The following is a 21,798-nucleotide window of genomic DNA, read 5'->3' as shown; positions in this document are numbered from 1 at the left end:
TGCCAATTCAACTCAACTCAACTCAATTCAGTTCAATTCAATTCAAAGTCTGTCGGGCGAAAGGCCTGAACGGCCGGCGGCGCGAGTAAGTACTACTACAAGGTGCACAAGGTTGTCAGAGGCCACCTGGGCACTCATTTCCGCGGCTGTCGTCGCTCGGCACGCCGATCACTACTGTTTTGAAGGGCGCCTGGGTGCGCACCGGTGCGTCCGTGGCCCCATCCGAGAAGGAGACTGGCTATCGGAAGGGGGTGGCTTCCACCGTTGTCATTTGCTCGTGCTGCCTCTGTGTGACGTCACATCCTAATGCGATTCATTCTGCGTGCGAATTTCATAACGCCTTGCTTCTTTTGTTTTCTTTGTTGTGTATGATTATACCCCGCCTTGCGTGTTTAAATTCGTGCCTTTGTCAACGAAGCTCAGTTGGAAGTTAGCGCTTGTGCCCTTCACGCCTTTCTGCACTACCTACCCATAGACCTGCGAACGTGAATTCTGGTCATCATCATCATCATGAGAGTTCCTTAAGGTGGGCCTTACTGTATGGCGTTTAGCATACACCCATCGCACGTTCAAGTCAGTTATTTCAAGCTTCGCACGAAAACGGCCTCATTCACTTGCAAAAGACAAGGTCAGCAGCTAGCCATCGGCTATGTAATAATCCGACTGACACATTTGGACTGATCGATTTACTTCGGCTCTAATATGAAATCCTCTGTCCACAACTGTGACCTTTATTCCCGCCGGAGCAAATTCACCATTTCAAAGTTACCTCGACCAGATTTATGGGAAATTCCCAAGGTGGAGTAAGTTTGTTGGACCAGCACGAATTCTTCTTCAACTGCGAAGTTTCTGAGAAAGCTGTATAGCTTTCATTTGTAGCCGTATGGCTGCACTCAGGTGGATGTCACACTTTCCTTCATCAAAGTTGTCTACACGAATGCCGGCTCAGCTCTCTACGCAGTCCAACTTCGACACAGGCTCACTCGGGCTTCAACTCGTGACGCCACACTGTAGTCTCACGCTCACTCAAACTCAAACTCACGCGTGAGTTTGAGCCCAAATGAGACTGGGTGAGTGGACTCATGAGCGAGTCCGCCGACGCATGAGTGAGTCCCTGAGTCTAGGGACCCTGTGCGTGCTTGTTATTTTTTAAGAAATCATAGGATACCATGTATGCCTGGTTTGAGGGGCAAAAATTTGTTCGTATGTATGTCACAATGCGAAGGGTCCCCAGAAAATGCTGGCAAAAGGCATAAGACATGCAGACCACGAACGGTTCATTAACTGCTTAACGTAACAACGAAACAGAAGCACAGACGCATCCATATGCAGATTGCGAACAGGGCACACGTACTCCACACGTTCGCGCTTAGCTCTTAAAGGGCACACCACTTGCACGATGAGACGAGTGCGGGGAACGGCTATCGGCCTCGCACGCTTTTGTCCTAGCTTTGCAGCCATTATATCCGTCACCTTTTCAGCAGATGAACCGAAACAAAAGTGAGCGCTTTAGTTTCATCGCGTACCGCATGTAAGCTCAGGCTCTGTGAACCCGCCGCGGTGGCTCAGTGGCTAAGGCGTTGCGCTGCTGAGCACGAGGTCGCGGGTTCGATTCCCGGCCGCGGCGGCCGCTTTTCTGATGGAGGCGAAAAGCAAAAACGCCCGTGTGTACGAGATTTCGGCGCACTATAAAGATCCCCAGGTGGTCAAAATTAACCCGGAGCCCTCCACTACGGCGCGCCTCATCGCCTGCGTTGCGTCGGCGCGTTAAACCCCACAATCAATCAATCAGGCTCTGTGAGGAATGTGGTGGCTCCCGGATACGGCCGCTGCTGGCCCCACTGCTCCTGCAGGGTGTGACTCCAAGGACGGGCTGTTTTTCACGCCTTGATCTTTCAGACCAGGGTCATATGCGCACGTACATCTAACAAACACTTCGTGTTAATACTGTAGGCATTGTAGTTACAATACTGTCTTAGATATGTGCCATCTATCATTTATGTGGTACTGTTTGACCCGTGTTGCCCGTGTGCCAAGAGCACGCACGCACGCACGCACGCACACAGTTTCTCAGCGAAGTCGGAATTTACTGTTACCGAATCTTGTGATTTTCGTGCTTAGAAAGTCTAAGCTTTAAAGCTGGTCATGCCGGGTGTTTTTCTTCGGACCTCGTCAGTGGGCTGTTAACGGCCTCACACAGAATGAAAGTGTATCCACCCACGATCGTGCGTGCATTAGCGTAGATCGGAAGAGGAAACGCCTTTTGCGGCGTACGAGTCCTGGGATCTGATGGACTGCTTCCTTCCGAAGCGGGAGTCGCTCGACGCGATTCGTTGCTCACGAGGCGTGCACAGGGGCCTCCTGTTAGGTCCCGCAGGTGGACGAGCAATTCATCATGGCTCGTAGGATTCACCGCAACTGGAAGCCGTTGTTGGAAGCCAGACCGGCGCCCGCATACTCTGGCGTGGCGCGTATGCTCGTGCGGCGAGGTGGGCGAAGGAAGGTGCCGACTGCCTCGCTAGAGCGGCCCCTGGAGGCTCGCTTGTGGGGCCGCCGGGACAAGCACACACTGCGCGTACCCGCTCTGGGAATCGGCCACGAGGGAATAGAACGTGCGTGCGCGTGATGGGATCATGCACACTTGCTGCTCCTCGAAAGTTTGTATCTCTAAGAAGTAAGGTCAACTGGCACTTTTCTGTCGGTAATGTGGCTGTCGGGCAATGCTGGCGTTGGCTATTAAAGGAAATATGGCAGAAAATCGGCCTCAATTTTGCCTTGTATAAAATTTTAAACACGACAAAGAAAAAAATAGCACTGGCCAGGGTCACATATCTAAATCCAATTCTTACTAGCAAGAACGTTTTCTTGCAATTGGTGAGTAGCCTGATTTACTGAGCCGAAGATTTCAATGAAGCTTTTATAGAGACAAAAGCCTCGAAAGACATTGGCATTTTTTGCGAACGCTGTCGGTGGCTTGACGCGGAGAAACGTAATCCGATTGTGGTGACTTTGTTCACTGGGGTCGAAATACGAAGAATATATGCATAAGCCATTTAGGACAAACGGGCAGACGTATAATTAAATACACTTTTGCTGATGTTACGTGGAGCAAGGTTCGTGCGTGTAGACATGTGCTTAAGCTGCCGGTGGACACTTTTCGCCTCAGATGAAGCGGGTACCGATATGTATTTTTGGATGATGTTTTTGGGTGACACATAGGCACTAGTGGCATTGTTCCGGTAATTGCATATAGACACCCTCATCGTTTAAAAAAATACAGGAGCTTTCTGTGTTGAGCGCCGATATTATCTTAATAATTTAACATGTCTTGAATTCCTTTCAATCTCACTTTGTTCTGCGAAGATTCAGCTTTCTCCTCCTGCCCTTCGCCCTTCCCCCCAACCGATGGAGTATGAAGCCACCGTACGCGCCGGCCACCCCCGCACATACGAGGAACGTTGGCTGTGTGCCTTCCACCGGGCGCAATGCTTGCCCGTCGTGTTTAGTCCGGTCACCACTTATGAATCTCAGGTTCGAATCTTACAATTGCTGTTTTTTTTCTTCTCACCGCATATTTTCCCTCCACTTCTGGATTCGACATTCGTTTGGAGTCGCTAAACGCAACGTCGACGTGGCCCAGAGGGTGGGACATTCGTCCACCGCGACCTGGGTTTATTGCGCCCTTGAAAAATTTCGTTCAAAGGATCTAATGCCCGAAGACGAGGTACCCTGCCGCAAAGAGTGCTTCGCACGCTCTATGCTACGGACCCGTAACAGAAACGTATGTTAAGCTTACTCACACTGGGGCTTTGTACGCCGAAGAGGCAACAGGGGAATTGCAAAACGCATTTACGTTTGGGCTTTTTCGCCCCCGCCTTGTTAAGCTTTCAGGTTGAGAGTTCCGTGCATCTTACTTAGGGAGCAGGCGAAAACGATATCGTGGTTTCGGTGAGCGCTTGGAGCCGACCGATGCTGGTTGTTGTGGGAATCCTGATTTATGCCTACCACCAGGCAGAGTTTGGCTTGAAGCCCACTCTGGCTAGATATCGATGATTAGTTAAGGGTTGCTGCGGGTCTCCGTTTTTGCGTGTGCATTTGAATACGCACGATGCATCGTCCGCTGATCGTTGGTGTCGAGCATTTGTATGGTGCGTTGGGAAATTTTTTGTCTAGAATAGTGGTCGTGGAAGTACTCCGACAGAGGCGTACATGGTGTGGTATACTTGAAGATCATTGAGCGGAAAAGTTTGGTAGCAATTCAGCTTGGGATGTCGAGGGCGTCGGGACATACAGCAATTTTCATTTTGAAAGGATGGGTGCGCTTCTTGCTTGGTAGTGAAGTAATTGGGCAATGATTGCCTTGTGGAAGCTTTTTTCTTTTCTCTCGAATATCTACCGACTGGCCCTACTTTCGATGCCTTTGGATCCTACGTTTGTGGATGCATATCCTCTAGTCCCACGGCTTTCGTGCGAGAGACTCGTGGGTTCCTATGAAGCGAGCTCTGAGCCCGCTCCAGTTCGAGTGTCGTTCTCTCTATGGGTCACTTAATAACCCACGAACACTGGAGAGACGCTTTCGAATATTGTCGCATTCTGGGTTTTGTCGGTAACTGCCGTCACTTCAGGGGTGATTTTTAGCTGCAGACGGTTCAACTATGGAGGTGGGCGATCGATCGGTTAACCTACCTATTGATCGATTAAGGCATTGTCCACGATTAAAATTTTTAACCAGGTAATCGGTTGGACTCGCGGGAGGCAAGTAAACTAGATATCAAGTGCGCCAAAAACTTTGCGTAAGAATGTTTGGGGATATTGCCTTACATGCTAGCCCGTTCTTGTAATATCATGGCTAGAACCTCAATCGCATGTAGTGGCAACGAAGACGAGAAGCGCCGGCCTCGCTCCCTCGAGAAATATTGCCAGTTAAACGTGCGTTAGCGCCGCGGCTGTACTGCGCGAGAGTCTGTTTAGCCCACCTGGACACACATGCACGATATTGCCCCAAGATGTGAGAAGCAATAATATGCTCTCGACTCCTCCGAGTTGATGGCCTGATAAAAGAGAGAGAGAGAGATAGAGAGAGACTTTGGACTCGAAATCTGGTCCCATTCTTTTTTATTCCTTCTGTAAACCACACCAACGGATTAATCGACCAATTGCTCGATTAATGCTTGCCGACTAATTGGATAAAAATTTTTAATCGACGCCCAGCCCTAATTTCAACATTATCTCCAGGGATGTGTGCGAAATTGTCGCAACACGGACCGCGTACATTTATAACTTTAGTTTCTTGACGGGGAGGTACGTACAAATCGGCGCAGCTTCCTCTGGCCTCAGCGCTTTCTCTCTGACTGTGCGAAATAAGTGCCTGCTCACTATTTTCCGCTGTGTTCTGATAGGGCAGCGCTTCGGTTCCAGTCCCAACCATGGCCGTTCGTCGACAGGAAACGGCGTTTGCTCGCGCGGAGGGCTTTTGTGGCGCCCACTCTGGGCCGCACAAAGGAACTCGTCGGCAGGCCGCGGGGGGAGAAAGAAACCGGTCGGATCCTTCCATTTGTCCCAATTCACGCCTCCTCCTACCGCTTGATTCCAGTCTCCGCGACGCCGTCTAGTTCCGTGCACCCGAGCCTGCCAAGGGCCTTTCCTCGGTGCGCGGCTTTACCGAGCCGGGAAGCCGCTTCCATTTCTCCTTCCACATTGGAGCCTAATTATGCCACGCTTCGCCTGTCAGGAGGCTTTATAACGATGTCGAGCTTCACATGCTCCTAATTTACAGTTGTTTTAGTGGTGTTAAAGCTTTGAAATACAACGGATTCTGTGGGAGGAGAGTGGTCAGAGAGAAACGGCTGGAACTCGACTTTTAACGCACATGCGTTAAAGGGACCGTGATGACAAGAGACGCATTTGGTCCATTCGAAAGGATTTCTACGTGACAATAACAATCATGCTCATTTTAACGCGAGCTTGGAATAAGTATGTTCCATGATAACCAAACCCGACGAAGGATAGTGCTGGCTCAGCAGCCATCTTTTCGCACCGTAGTTCGCGTGGTGTCACAGAGACTATACAGCTCGCGGGACTGACGGTCACCGTCAACAGCTGCCGCTCAATGAACAGGATTGTGCCATTACGTGTACTGCACGGGACCTCTGGTATTTTTGGGCCCAACTACTTAAATACTGGCATGGCGTTCGTTCTCTCCTCGTTTGGTGCCTCATTAATGACATCGCTGCTGACACTGCGTAGCGAGAACTTCGAAGGTTTACTAAATTTTGGATTTTTTTTGTTTGTGTGTGTGTGGAAACAACGTTCTTCGGGCACGGAATCGAGTGGAACGAGTTATCAAAGCTCGGTTAAATAAAACAAGTGCGTGATCCTTTTTAAAATAAAATATACCACGTTTTACTGCTAAGGCGCGTCTATAATCGTCGGGCTGAGTTTCTTCCGATGAACTCGGTTCAATAATTGGGAATCGTAATGACGCCGCTTCCTCAGACGTTCCGGAGTCGGCCTGGTGTTCGGCAAAATGACGCTAAAATGAGTTGTGCGTGCTTTTCCGCGACCCGGAAATTTTAGCCCTGCTGAGTTTCATTCGGATAAATTGGTCAGAAACCAGGTAACTTGGAAATATTCTAAAAATCGATTGGATAACACTCGCAGACCTGTATCCTGCGGCCGTTTGGTGCCAATCACGAGTACCCCAGTCACCCGACATAGGCCATCCACACCCGTGCAAAGCGGTCGATCAGCGCCCTCCGCGGTGCGTCGTCTCCGCCTCGCCTCCGCTCTCTCGCGTCGTCCGTTTCCTGTTGCAACGCGTTCTGCTGAGCGGACCTCTGATGGTTCGGGTGTATAGCGGCCCCTTCCACCTTTCGCCCTGCTCAGCCACTGGGAAACGACGCCAGGTCTTTTGCTAACGGAGACAAAAGGGAGAAATGGCCCTCCCCCGAGTAGGCCGTCGAGGGCATGGAGGGCGAAAAACCGACTGTTTGACTAAGCACGGTGCGCGGCGCCCTTGTCGTTCTTGGCCGATCGCGTTCCGCTTCTTTCTACGCCAAATGACACGAAGGAGTCCTGCCATGTTGACGCTAAATGACCCGCCAAACATTTCTAGCGACCGACGGGTGAATCCCCCGAGTCGGCATGTGTCGTATGTATTCACGGGACCAACCTCCGTGTTTATCTAGCAATTTGTAGATGTAATTACTGTTGAGGCAATAGGTACGAACGGTGTTGTACTGTTGGTTCACACCCGGCACTTGATCATAACGTGCAAGACCCCGAAATCCCCGCATCGAAACTTGCGCCACACCTGGGGGCTTCTCAAGGGTGCTCAAGGTGTCCACAGAAGCTTAAAAAAGTGATGGCTGCAATAGTGCTAAGGGCGTTCATCGCCCAAAGCTCCGGTCTGTAGCGGGGCACGTGCAAGATCTCCAGGGGGTGGAAGTACTTTCGGTGACGCCTCGCCTTAGGTCGCACTGAACGGTACTACGAGAGAGCCGTCCTGATTGGCGCGTCTTCCTGCCTTCACCGGGCTCCTTGGAATGGAGGCCGCGTGTTCTCTCTGCACGACACACGAGCCGTTCGCTTCGCCTTCGGATTAGCCAGCGCTGCGCCACGCTGACGAGACAAAGGAGTCGCGGAATGCCGCCAGCGCTCCTGGCCTTCCTGTGGCGAAACCTCGTGTGCGCCGCATTTCGGAGCCCACTATAGGAACGGACTGCTTTTTTGTATTGCTCCTCTCGATAGCTGAATAGACGCCGTCTTCTTTTACTCGCGCTGTTTTTTAAGTAGTGGCCGCAACGAATAGCTACTTTTTCATGAAAACAAAATTGCTTTTATTTTCGTGGCCACTTTAAGCACAGTGTCATACGGGCTCCGAAATTTCGGTGCATCAGTATTTCAGCGCTTCTCGCGGAACTTCTTCACGATGACAACCTTCGCAATAAAGCTAGTCGATTATTGGAAGCGTTCTGGGGTGATCTCGCCTTGACGTTTTTTGCTTAACTGGTATAGTTTCTTCACTAGAGTTGCAGTAGCCAGTACAGAAGCGCGAGACGCCAACTAAGCATGGTTGAGCAAAGAAAGAAACAAAAAAAAATCGTCCATCTTGGGAATTGAGACGCCAAGACTGAGGAGAAAGCGGAGCTTGTGGTCTTCACTAGTTTTAATTTGGCTTTTCTTGGGTTTGCCCCTTTCTTTAAAAAATGGTTTAAAAGCAAAGCTTTTTTCACGAAAACTGAGTTTAAATCAGTCCACAATCCACCCTCCTAAATACCGAAATCTAAACTGCCGAAGTCCGAAGCCAAATTCCAAAGCAACGCCCCCGCCACGAATCCAGAGAAAATGCTGTGCGGCCCTAATGCGATGATAGCGCAGTCGGATAAACGCCGCTTTCATAACGTGAGGGACGCAGCTTCGATTTCGACCACGGTAAACGTTTTTTTTTTTTTTTTCAGGTGGCTTCACATTTAATTGTGCCCCGCCGTCGCCTTTGGGGTGGCCCAGTGGTTAGTTTGCCGGTTTCACGGCGTAAACGTCCCGGGTTCGATTCCCGGGGCCTCCCTGACCACATTTTTGACAGCAGAGCTGCTTAGGCCGCCACAAATCCGGCCGCCGTTCCCAAAAACCCTCATCTTGAAGAAAGTGGATAAAATTGCTTGATATACGCGAGAGTCTCCATCACGGACACCACTTTGGAGGTTCAGGCTGAGCCCTCTACACTACAAACATCAATCTCATGGAATCAGACAAATATTCTTTTGGAAGCTTTGCATCTGCGTCGCGATGGCGTATAGCCGTACGTGACTTCCAGATGCCGTGCAGGGCCAGAATCTTTACGATGTGATAAGGGACCCCGTCATCACTCTCGATGGGTACGAACCGGATCCCATGTGCCTCCAAAGGAAACTCTTTTTGCAATGTCCGCTGAAGCACGTCCTAGACAACAACAACAACAACAACAACAACAACAACAAAAAACCGTCCCAACACTCTAGGAACACGTATTCAGCCGTCTCTGGTTTTTTACACGGGTAGCAGTCAACACCCCATGGAAGGTACAAGCTCTTCCTTTTCGGCCAAGTTTTCACTGCTAGGACGCACGCGTGAAGTTTAAAAAAAAATAGTGCCCTTCCACTCTATGAAGAATGACCTGCGAAGCTGGACGCAGTCCACAGAGTGCACGAAATAGAGCTAGCCAATTAATTAGCAAGAGTGAAGCTTGGAAGGACCTAGTTTTATTCTAGCGGACAAACATGGAGCTGTATGTTTCTCTCCCGCGTCGTAGGCGCCCTACGGTTTGCTTAACACACCACCCCAGTCCGCTAGACCACTGTGGAAGCCGGACAGGTCGCATTGGGCCGTTTGACGTCGGCGTTTAAACCTCCTGCCGGCTCAACGGACATGTAATCAGTGAGGGGGTGAAACCTGTAGCTTCGCGTGCACGCCCCCCCCCCCCCCCCCCCCCCACCCAACTCCCCTTCTTCCCTCCACTCCTCCCACGTATCAGCATAAACCGCCAACCGCTTATGTGTAAGAAAGCAGCCACGGACAATTCGCAACGTGCCCGTGAATGGCCGGTACGCGGGTGTCTTCTTGTCGGCGATTCAAGTAGATACGGTGATTCAATCATTGTTTCACATCTCTGTTTCCTTTCGTTCACTTCTTCCGTTCACTTCGTCGTTGACATCTGGGAACAAATCTTTCGCCAATCTCCTAATTGCCGCCTGAATTCATTATAGGTCAGCTCCGAAAAGCAAAAAAAAAAAAAAAAAAGAACCTCCGAAAACACCCACGAAACAGTCTGAACAGTCAAGCCAGAAGCAAACTCCCATTGGGCAAATGGATTTGGCTCATTTCGATCCGTGAAACAGCAGGATCTGGCTCATTTTCGACGCGAACTACGATATGCGTACACGTTTGCAGGGCGCGTTATGTCACCTATTTTCTGGCTACCCCTTCTTTTGGGGGGTAGTTGCCGAGTTTTCCTTTATTTTCTGTCACTCCAGTTTTATCTGACTTAGTTTCGGTTTATGGATGTGGGTCATTTCGAAAAAAAAAAACCCGCCTCATATACTGCTTCGCAGTAAAAGGTGTTCACCCACGGCGGTACCGCCATTCTTTTAACTCTTTTCAGTACATCTGCAAAGTAGCGTGATACAATCGTTTCCGCGTCACGCCTAGACAAGCACTCGAGCATGAAGCGGGCACTTAAAAACTTTGTGGCCTGTACCACTCCACTGAAATGACCTCTAAGTGCTCCAATAGAGAAGCGCAGACATAACTACAAAATCAGGGAGCGCCCTAGACAACTTCATCTAACAGGCAGTGCGTAGAAAGAGATCTTTCACATCTCGAAGAAACCAAAAAATTAGTGCCCTTCCATTCTGTGAAGAAGAATGACCTGCGAAGGTGGATGCAGTTCAAGGACCGCATAAAACAAAACACGTTTGTTTGTTATTTGCGATTTAGCGTGCTTCCTAGCAAGCTAACTGAATGGAGCTTGAAGGGACTCGAGCTTTAGTCTGAGAGACAAACATGGAGCTGTCTGTGTCATTCCCCCGTCGTAGGCGTCTTACAGTCTCTAACACACCAACCCAGAAGCGCTAGATTACGGAGGACAGCTGACAGGACGCATGGAGTCTTCCAACAACGGGCTTGTCATCGGTGGTGACATGAAGCGCAGCTGTGCGTGCACGCCACACTCCATCCACCGCCAACCCGTGCTCGCATAAACCTGCAACCGGTGCTGGGCGCGCACTTAGTCGCGAAAAAGTCTGCAGAAAAGTCTGCAGAGAATGCTACTAATACACCGGCGAAAATGTCGCTCGGAAAGCCTTCCAAGCTGAAGTAGGATTATGGGCTTACGCCGGCGTTCCAACCGGGCAAGTGACTCTTCAACCGGGAGGTATACTGTGTGAGGTGGAATTTGAGGCGGCAACGGTGGCGGCTGCTTTTGGTCGTTTTTACGCCCATCCGCGCTTCTGTGTAGTCCACACAATCAGATAACGGCGCTACCGCCGTTGTCAGCCGATTGCGAAACTTGTGAAAGAGGCATGGGTGTTGGCGAGAGAAATAACAGTTGTGATAGGGGGGGTCAGCGGTGGCGAGGAGGAGCCCCGGAGCAGCGCCTAGTATAAAGCGGCTTCACCGGAATGAAAACTAGGGAGGGGTTTAGACATACACTGCTTCGCAGCAAAAGCTATTTACCACTTGTCGCAAAGAACAGATGGGTCCGACTGAGCTATCATCGCATTCTGGGCGCACAGCATTTCCTTTGGGTTCGTAGTGCGGCCGTTGACTGTGGACTTGGCAGCGGGTTCTAGCGGATGCTAAAGCGGTCCACTTGGGGAAACGTGGAAGTCTGCGGACAAAACGATCCGGGCCTGCCAGTCGTGAAGAACTTCTATTTAGGGAAAAGGTCAGAAATAAATGTGAAGTGATATGTGGAGCGGAAACTTGGCGCCTTATACTAAACAGCTTGAAAGCAAACTTAGGTCCGGCTCAACGGGCCGTGGAACGAATAATGATCGGTGTAGCACTTAGAGACAGGAAACGAGCTTTCCGGATCGTAGAACAAGCTAGAGTAGAAGACATCATCATTCAAATAAAGAAAAAGAAATGTTCTTGTGCCGTCCGCGTAATTAGGCGAAATGACAGTCAGGGTGATAGAGTGGACACCGAGAGACGGGTCTACGAAAAGACGAAGGCCAATTACTCGATGAGAGGACGAAATAGGGAAATTCCGAGGCAGAGAATGGACTCGAGCGCTGCGGGGCAGCAGTGGTTCGAGGTCGATGGGACAGGCCTTGGTCCTGCAGTGGGCCCAGAGGGCTGCTGCAACAGCCCGGTCTCCGACGAAGGAAGGAAGCTCTGATGTTTCTCAAAGCCTTGCACCACTCGTGCAAGCTGCGCCGATTTTTTCTCTCTCGAAGCGTGCACTCCCAACGCCTGCTCGTGGGCTCCTTGCTTCCTCGCCTCTTTCTGTCTTCTTGTACTAGCACTTTCCACCTCTAGACTTCGCCGATGATGATACACATTGAACTTTCTTACACTCTTTTTTGCCGAATAGGCCCTTTAGACGGTGACGTAGTCAGAAATATCTTTCGGGGGGTGTTATACCCTGCTAGTAAAATAGTTTAAAAAAGAGTGTGTGGTCAAACAATATTTTATTTTTGTTTTCTTATCTCATTCTCGTTTTTACATTTAAATTTATGGACTGGTGTGTAACAAGCATTGACACAAAAAAGGCCGAAAGGAGGGAGGTGGGATGCACCACTTATGAAATTTCGGGGGATGTTCTGACACCGAAACATTGGCTACGCCCTTGGGTACAGGTATAAAAAGGGTGTTTGGAGGTCTTCTCCACCCTTTTTCTTAGGTTCCGACGCCCTAATTTGTGGCTTTGCACGCTTTCGTGTGGCGAAGAAGCTGTTGACCGACTGCAACACCCTCAGTTTTTTGTAGGGTGTTAAAAGGGTGGGAAGTGGGTGCTTGTCATTTGATTGTAGCGATGATTATTAAGGCCGTGCACCTAGTTTTAAGCACTCCCGCCTCACCAATTGTGAACGATGTTAAAGTCCACCGCCTTATATCGTTTCCATGCAGAAAGGCCCCCGTAATATTTGGATAAAGTTATTGCTATGGCATTACCAGTTGTTACGCAATAATTATGCAGCACACCAATCAGTGGTAGTCCCTGAAAATTATCTTCGTGTTAGTGCTGATGCAACTTAAAAATTTTGTCAGGAGTCAAGCAGAATGGTAACACGATTTTTGCATATTGTATGTATGGTTTGCTCTTATCAATACGAATAAATTTCGTTTTCAAAAGTATAAGAAAATAATGCCCTGAATGCGGAGCTCGGTGCTAGTTTCTCTCTTTTGCTTGTCTTTGATCGATGTGCACAAGGAAGTCATTTTGTGGGCCCTTTTTGCCACAAGTAATGAAGTTTGCAGTGACCCGTTGCTTGCACCTGCATGTTTTCGCCATCCTGCTCCCCACTCTCACTGATGTCTCACTGACTCGTTCGTGAGTGTCGAATATGAACCACAGGGACCCAACTTTCTCTGACAATTGTGATGATCGCAAAACAACAAAAAAAAAAAACAAAAAAAAAACGAGAAAAAAAATGCTTCCCGTGGTCCGAATCGAACTTCACCTTATGAAGCCGACGTCTATCTGATTGAGCGACTATGACATAGTCGAAGCACTCCGGAATTGTAGCGGGGTTCATGGACGTGCAAAATTAGACAGAAAAATCATGCACCCCTTCACCTAACGACGACGATGGTTGAATGCGGAGCCTTCGTGCGCATTCGAATGGCAAAGGATCAAAGTCAAGGGCTCAAACTCAGACGACAACCAAGGAATCCTTCACGAGAAAACTTCGCGTTCAACCGTCGTCGTCGTTAAATGGAGGGGAGCATGATTTTTTGTCTCTTCCGTTTCTGTCTGCGTTTGCAATGCATACAGGTCAATAAATCATCACATTATTAGTGCTCTGTACTGTTGTCCCTCGTTTCTGTTGTCCCTCTGTTGTCCCTGTTGTCCCTCTTTTCGCAACTTTGAAAGCAGTTATCAATCAGCCCATATTTCCGCTTCGACAAAATACAAGTTTATTTTATTCGAAAAAAATGGCGTTATAGATCCCCAAGCGCTTGTTCGGCAGCAAAACGATGCTTTATTCACTGCGAAATGTAACATTTTCATCCAAAATTTTAATTCTCCCGTTAAATCGTGTGTTTTGTGACGTTAGCGGTGACGTGTCCAGGACAGATCCCTTTTACCATCTGTCCTCCCAGATGGCGCTGCATTACCGCTCAGGACCGCCGTCCGCACTCGCTTCGTTTTTGACCAGATTTCTACCTGGCTCATTTTTGTTACAATTGATAGTAATCGTGTCGGGAATCATTGGGTATGCTCGACAAACAGGGTCTCGCAAGTGGCGATGTCGCTTATGCCAGTTTTCCAGTGTCGTGTCAGATAAGCCCAACGTGCCGGACGATTGTGCAGCTATGGCCGGCATAGTGCGGGCAGTACGCACCAACATTACTAGAATTTATTCTAGTAGCGTTGGTACGCACTGGTGCTCTATGTTTACGCGTCAGTTCGTAACTGCGATTGTTTACCCAACCACTCTTACTGCTATAGAAAAAATGTACACTAAACTTCAGCCCAAGTAGCTCGTTCTGCAAGCTTATAATCACACTTTAATTGGCGTTGGATTTTGTAGGCCTCAGCCAATTGTGGCGAGCTGGCCTTAATGCGCCATAGGTTCTAGTGCGGGATATAAGCCAGTGGGTCGCATGGCCATTCTCTTTCTAGGGGTGAAGCCCCTTAGCGTCTGGGGCTGTTGGCGTCTCCTGTCATCGTCGTAATCGTCGTCTCGTGTAGTCATGGTACTAAAACACTGGGAAACTCGTTTACGCTTCGCGCTACAACACAACGCGTACTAAAAAAAACCCCGGGACCCTCGTTTACGCCTCGCGCTGGAGAGCTGCGTGCTTCAAAGACAAGAGACTTTCACAGCAAAGCTGTATATATACCTCTACCCCCCCCCCCCCCCCCCAAAGGTTTCATCTCCGTTGGAAAAAACGCCAAGGCGCCAAGAATACACCTACACACTACATGCTTCGCCCCTCCACAGGTTTCACGTTAGGGGAGATGGCCCGAGATTTTTTTCCTAATTATGAAGCTTATTTCAGTGAAGTTCGCGTTAAAAGTGGTGTCATATTATTCTAATGAGGCAGTGTTTCGAATGAAGCATACTGGCATTTTGTCATCACGGCCCGGGCCCTTTAACGACGCTTTCAGTCTTGCCACTGGCGCCCCAAAAAGTACTGCAGCAGTCCCGCTGCAAAAAGGTCCTGCTGCCTGATGAGGAGGTGGGAAAGGGTGGCTTTGTCGTTTTCCACCCGGGGCCCCTTCTTCACCACTGCGCATCTCGGCAAACGGAGGCTTGTGGGAAAAGCGCGCTTCGGGCAGTGCGAAACGGTTGACCGCATATGTGGGACATCGGCCATACAGAGAGCACCGCGCCACTGTCAAGACGGTTGGGGCCCTCAGGCCACAACCGCCTTGACAGTGGCGCGGTGTCTTCGGGTAATCTTGCACGCCACCGTTCAGTCGACTGGCTTCATAAACAAAAAGTTTTCTTTAAAAGAAAACCGATAAAATTTCTAGAATTTTTTGGGAAAGGTTTCTGCTGTTTAGAGTGAGTGACTGAACAAACGTTGTGTAACATCAAGCGCGATCTTCTGGCGCCCTCTCGCGGTGAAAGGTGCCCTCCGTAAAGGCAAAAAAAAAAAAAAAAAAAGATTGCTTGAAGTAGCGAATGACGTGTGCGATTAGGCTGGCCCCTTGCCCAGCAATCTCGCGCGCCATTTTCCCAGTGTCTGCTTGCACGGAAGCCGTGGTTGAAGGATGCCGTACGTGCGTTCCCTCTGTTCCCGCATATCCTTGCGCTGCTACTAGCTGTGTCTCAGAACTGCATGTAATGCACGACAAAAATAGTGCCTTTATTTATTTAAATTGCAAAAAGAAAAATGCGTCAAAGCACAGTAGATTTTCTCTTGAAGACGCCGTCGTGAGGTGGTGCAGAAAGTCGTGGTAACACGTAGCTGAACTGCCCTTGCGCCACCCGCTCGTGTATTCCCGGGCTGAGCGCCAGCTACGGCGGACGGACAAAACGGCTTGGCTAAAACATCCAGGAATGCTAGCGCAGTCCATGAGCCGACCCTCGACGGTCTCTCCTCGGACATCAAGCGTCGTGGTGTTCACGTGAGGAACGGACATCGGGTGCTGGAAATTCCGGGCGGGAAATTGCTGGAAGTTGATTTGTAGTAAAAAAAAAAACTAGAAAAAAAAAATTACACTGGTCCATTTCTGACGGTCTCAATTTTTTTTTTTATTGGCATGCGGTATCTGAAGGAAATGCTCTCATTTTTTGTCATTTCAGCCGAGTACCGTAACCATTTTTCTTGCTTCTGATGCCTGCGAAACCTTGTAACAGAAGAATAGAAACGTCCTAACTGCAACGGCCCCTTAAAAAAATAAAAATGGTATGATTACGAGAAATGTGTGCAAACGGAATACCGGGAGTTCCACTGGTTTGACCAGGTGTTGGGGCTTGCGGAAACAACGGCTTGTGTATGTGAACTAGTTGTGGTAAAGGAGTGGATGGTGAGCGGGGCTAATGAGTTGTCTCTTTTTTTCTTGCGTGTTCCAGGGATCTGGAGGGCAACAACATCAGCGTCATCGGCAAGGATGACTTCCGGGGGATGAACAAGCTTCGCATATTGTAAGTAAAATTTACGGCCATTCCGACCTGCGATCGTGGAGGAGCAGCACTAAAGTGGCTGTCTGGGCTTGTTGGTTGAACACGATAGGAGACTACAGCGCAGCTTGCACACGGACACAAGGGAGAACTAGGCACACACGTGTGTGTCTAGTCCTCCCTTGTGTCCGTGTGCAAGCTGCGCTGTAGTCCCCTATCGTGGATGAACAAGGGAGGCGTAAGTCATTGTCACTTAGTGACGACGGTCACTATGGCTTTGTTGTCGCTACTATGCACACTGATCGGCGTAGTCGCAACTGTTCTTGTATAATGTCAAATCGGTGGACGTTCGCCGCTGGGATGTCGGTCGGGCCGGATCTGCGTGGCAGCGCCGAACGTGTACACCGCTCCCTTTTGGTTAGCCGCACATTAACGTCGAAGGGACCGCAGGGGCAGTGTGTTTGCAACTAACCCACGGTCCGAGGAGACACCCAACCATTTCGACGGTTCTGAATGCGAAAGCATTGGTGTCCGATTGAGAGCCTGCTCTGCTTCCGAACCGCGTTCTCGAAGGTATTGCCGGTTGAGACGATCCGCTTTGAGAAGCTTTTCGTCTTGCGCTTTCGAATAGCCTCGGTCTCCTCGGTCCCTTTCGTTAGTGCCGAGTTAACGCCCGCGGAACGACGCCTCGCGCTTCAAGGACTCGCGGGGCCTCGGGAGAGTGAGCTCATCGTAGCCTGGTCAAGCTCCGCTGCACAATACTACTCGGGCATTGGCCAGGTGGCGCTGTTTCTCTCTGCACATTGCTGCTCTTGTAAATGACACACGCCCGCATGCGGCCTCATGACCACATCATGTAGTAACCGTAGCGACTAGGGAGGTTGTCATATTGATGATTCACCAGTGATTGGCGTGCGCAAAGCTAAGCGGCCCTGCATAGTATTATGGTCCCGGCGAGAGCGCTGCATAGTGGACGAGGATCCGCTAGGGGGCGTAACACTGCGGCTGCGGCGCCTGCTGCGGCCGTGGCGGCGCCCCTTGCAAGCTGCTCGCCCTTGCAGAGCCAGCAGGCGAGTTGTTACGCGACCGCGCCATGGCCGCCTGATTGCTACACGTTTGCGGACCACGTCTCTTAGCTGTCGGATAGGGAAAGAAAATAACAATCAAGTGCGGTTTGTCCTTGGCGTCACATTGGTGCCTCCCGAGTGAAGTGAGAAATAAAGAGCGGTGGACTTTCGGATTCCCCGTTATTGTTGTTATTCTTACGCGTGTTTTGAATTCGAATCGTCGATTTCCAGCCGCGGCGGCCGCTTTCTTTTCTGATGGAGGCGAAAAGAGGAAACGCCCGTGCGTTCGAGGTTTAGGCGCACGTTAAAGATACCCAGGTGGAAAAATTAACCCGGAGCCCTCTACTACGGCGCGCCTCATCGCCTGCGTTGCGTCGGCGCGTTTAACCTCACGATGAATCAAATCAAATTCGAATCGAATGTTGTCTGACCTCATCATTCGATCCGGGTGTCTCATTTGCAGTGTTTGAATGCGCAAACCATTCAAGACGTCAAACAATATCGTGAATCGGCACCGAAAAGGGTTCTAAAATTTGCTTAATCTTAGTAACAGGTTAGCGTTTACAGTTACGAGCTTACGGTCGTGGAGCTTGCGGCCGACTTTCGCTTTCATCTTTTTTAATTTTTTTATGTAGACGTTGCGTTCAAAAGTGCCGCGTTTCCTTCGCGCTGATTTGGGAAATAGTTACAGCGCTCTGCGCGCTCAGTTTTGCCCTGAACCCCGGGCCCGACTTAACCGAGCCATTTTTTTTTTTGCTGGCTAGCTGGGCCGGATTTTGGAGACGGGCGTGGTCTGGGCCGGGCTCATGATTGCGACAGTGGGTCGGCTCGAACTCGAAGCCACGGAGTCGGCCTTCTCCACGCACGAAGAACCGCCCTCGTATGTGCATGCTTTCCTACAAATGACGCCGAAATATGTGTATCCCCTCACCCACCGGCCATGCTCTTCCTCTCCAATTTACCTCCGCTGTGTCCTGCTCCCTTTTCCGCTGCACTCCCAGTCCTATCTTCTGCCCTCTCCTTACGCACTCCCCCTCTAACACACACCCCTCTTCGTGCTTGCATTCCTTTCCACATGAGCTGCTCACCCTTGTTCCCAACCCTCTCTTAACACTACTGTCATCCGCTACTTCGCTAGTACCCCTCTGCCCGCATTTCCCTCCCGTAGTTTGCATCCCCCTACTTTACCAACCCCCTTTCCTGTTTTGCGTCCCACCCATCGCACTCCCTCCTCTTATTTCTCCCATTCCCCTCCTCCTCCTCTTATGGTTGTCAAGTTGGGCGCGTCGTCGCTGCCGCAGTGGGGCCACCGGAGTATGGAGGAGTCAGTGACTTGGGTTCGTCCACCTGGATACGACGTCGGAAGTGTCGGCGTCAACTTCGTTGCCCCCTCCTCGCTCTGGGAAGGGTCTGGAGTGATGAACAGAAACGGTTCCCCTGCTTCCTAGCCGGCTCCGGTAGTACGTGTTCTCGGTGGCCGAGGTTGGGCTGCGACAAGAACCAAGGGAGGATTAGTAGGCGCTCCCGAGCAGCCTTGCGCGCCGTGTGAGTGCCGTCCTCCTTCATAGCCCTTGATGAGAGAAGTCCCGTACTCGAGAACGTCGGTGGCCGGAGAAGGGCGCGAAGGTTGTATTCGGTTCCCGAAGGGCAACGTGCGAGCCAGTGATGATGCGATGCTTCTTTGTGTGGACGGTTGTATAATGCTTCTGTATGCTTGGAACGACGCCTAGATTTTCAGGTGTTAGTGATATTGCGAGAACCGCCAAGTTTTCGAACCTCGGGGAAAGTCCGACGTATGCTACACTTTGTCCCCGACGTCTTAATGAAATCGACTTATTGAACAGACACTTGACTCGGGCCACAATAGGCCTACCGTGCCACACAAGGACGGACGGTGTGCTGGCCGAGGTAGGGCGGCTCCTTCATAGCACCGAGCCAGTTAAGGAAACTGAATTTCGTTTCCAGAAGCACCTCCAATGCGTGCCGCAGGTGCGCGGTAGTCTTAAATGGGACACCTTAAGGGGGACTGACCTGTTAACATTTTTATGGGACTAGCTACTTCAGGATCTACGGGGTTGAAAACCATCGTGCACCGATACAAAAAGCTTTGCAAATACATATAAAGGTTCACAACAACCTAGGTTGCTTATTTTGAAGATATGTCACTTTTGTGCTGATATAAAAAATAAAACTTGTTTGCTGGACAGATAGCGCCATCTAGCGAAAACTGGATAAACCAACATTTGTTTCTTGTTACTTTTTATCTCGGGGAAAAGTGATATATTTCAACAAGAAGCAAACTATGCCGTTGGGAGCATTTCTTTGAATTTGCGCAACTTTGCGTATCGGTACACATTGCTTTTCAAACCCGTGGGTCATGAAATAGCAAGTCCAATAGGAATGTTATCCGGTGAGTCTCCCTTAAATAGCCATTTTAACCCTCTTTTCCCTTCCGAATTCATCCCACCGTGGAATTTGGGATGAAAGCGGCTCCATCCCGCTCCACCGAGAAGCAAGGGAACAGTCCGTCCGCACAATAACGACAAGGCAAGGCTGCATTTGATATTTTCACTATGCCACAATTCGCGCCCCAACAGCCGCTGTTGCGAACGGCAGAATGAATGAAATATAAGGATATAAATAAATAAAAGAAGGAAGCAATCTTTAATGCGCAACAGGTTCTGCTGTTAGGGCACCCACCCGGTGGAGGGTATCCTGCAGTCCCCTGGCTGCGGTTTTCTTTGAACATTGAAGACAATTATTTAAACCGAGACATGAGTTGCATTTTAAAACGAACAAGATGCGCCGTATGAGTCGCTGTATTTATAAGCAGGAGCAAGGACAACGTGCCACAAAAAACCGCGAGGTTCACGGTTAACTTTCACTCCGTTATTAACGATTACGCAGCGAGCTTAAATCGCACTGAATCTGTGTTGAGGCCAAACGGTAAGTTTAGTTTATTCTGATGAATAGTAACTGAAAGATCTCGCGTCTTATTCGCGCAGCAGATATCACACTGATAAAGCGCCCCATGTGCTGGACCGCGTGGAGCGGGACATCCTGTCGAGGGGAGATGCCAGCGAAGCAGGTTTTTCTCCAACCGGCGAAGCGGAGCGTCGGCAACAAGCGCCTCTGTTGGCGGCTGTTGCATGCGCGTGACCACTCTAAAATAGGCGCTTCTGAGAACGCACCGAGCGTCCCACGGGCACCCCGTTGCCTCTCGACAGTATTCCTGGGCGCAAAAATACCAGCAGGTTCGCTGAAGCCATCACTGAGGGCCGACTTTGCAGTTGGCAGGGCTGACTCAGTGATCATGGCGGCGAGTGAAGTCGGCACAGCAAACGATGCAAGAGGCTTGGTTACATGTTGAAAGCCATGGAGATAAGCGCTCGTCCTCCGCTTAGTGCAGGGAAGTCGGAGCTGGGTGTTTTGGCGACCATCGTCCCTTCTGCGGAAACACTGTGTAACGGGGTCGTGGGCAGTATTGCGCGACACGGCCTCAAACTTCGAAAACTTGACACCACGTGGCGTCCATAGTTGAAGCAACACCGTTTGAAGACACTTTTTCCCTCCTCCTTGCTCTCTCCCTCACGGCGCGAGAAGCAGGGACTTCGCACCTTTGTACAGCTGCTCGCGACGGTATCCCGCATGGGCAAGCTTAGCTTTTTTTTTCGTAGAAATTCGCCTAATTAAGAAGAAAAAAAAAATCGGACTCCGAGAAACCTAATTGTCCTCTCCACGCTTTCTTCACCCAGCGGGCCGCCACGAGTGTACGCCACTCCTAGCACGAGGGCGTCCTTTATTAGCCTTGCCGCGTGAAATGCATCCATACGAGCGACCTCTGCGCTGTATACAGTCATCGAGAGCTTCACGTCCCCGACTTACAGATTTATACCCGGCCATTGTACGGCTTATACGAAAAGGCTAAATGCTAATGTTAGAGGCGCATTTAACAACAACAACAAAAATAAACCCGCAGATACAGCGCCCAAATCACATTCCCGAATCAAGACATGGTTAAAGGAGCCATGAAGAGAAAACACAAGTTTGATTCATTCGAAAGATTGCCTCGTTAGAACCATAACGACACCACTTATAACGCAAACTTCGCTCAAATAAGCTACATAATTAGGAAAAAAGGAAATGACCATGCGACCCACCAGCTCATTTTCCGCAACAGAACCTATGATGTCACTCGAGAATGCTCTGCGATTGGCGGAGGCCGGCAAAAGCAAACGCATGTTAGGCAGGGCTTACAGTTTGCATAGCGAGCTAAATACCCGTGAAACATACTGCACATTCTTTTAATGACAAAGAACGGTGGAGTAAACGAGTTCCGAACGAACACGCAAGCGTGTGCGCCAATGCGTACGAAACTACCCCCGGCCGAGCTCGACATCTCGCCGTCGCGCAGACGAATTTTCGGGTTCGAGGCTCTTAGGGGCCAACGA

At 50.0% G+C, this 21,798-nt stretch overlaps 1 protein-coding gene across 1 annotated transcript in view; it reads left to right on the top strand.

Annotated features, from left to right (window-relative positions):
* The window catches only part of LOC144156355 (protein slit-like), a 418,661-nt gene that overhangs the window by 66,409 nt on the left and 330,454 nt on the right, over positions 1-21,798 (top strand). Inside the window, 1 exon segment of the mRNA XM_077688358.1 lies at positions 16,233-16,304. Within this exon segment, the coding sequence (XP_077544484.1) occupies positions 16,233-16,304 (72 nt within the window).

The sequence above is a fragment of the Haemaphysalis longicornis genome, unplaced genomic scaffold (genome assembly GCF_048455015.1).
Source record: "Haemaphysalis longicornis isolate Haplotype H1 unplaced genomic scaffold, Haemaphysalis longicornis Haplotype H1 scaffold_1, whole genome shotgun sequence".
Taxonomy (NCBI): domain Eukaryota; kingdom Metazoa; phylum Arthropoda; class Arachnida; order Ixodida; family Ixodidae; genus Haemaphysalis; species Haemaphysalis longicornis.
The sequence above is the reverse complement of the archived record's forward strand: the minus strand, read 5'-3'. Positions and strand labels throughout refer to the sequence as shown.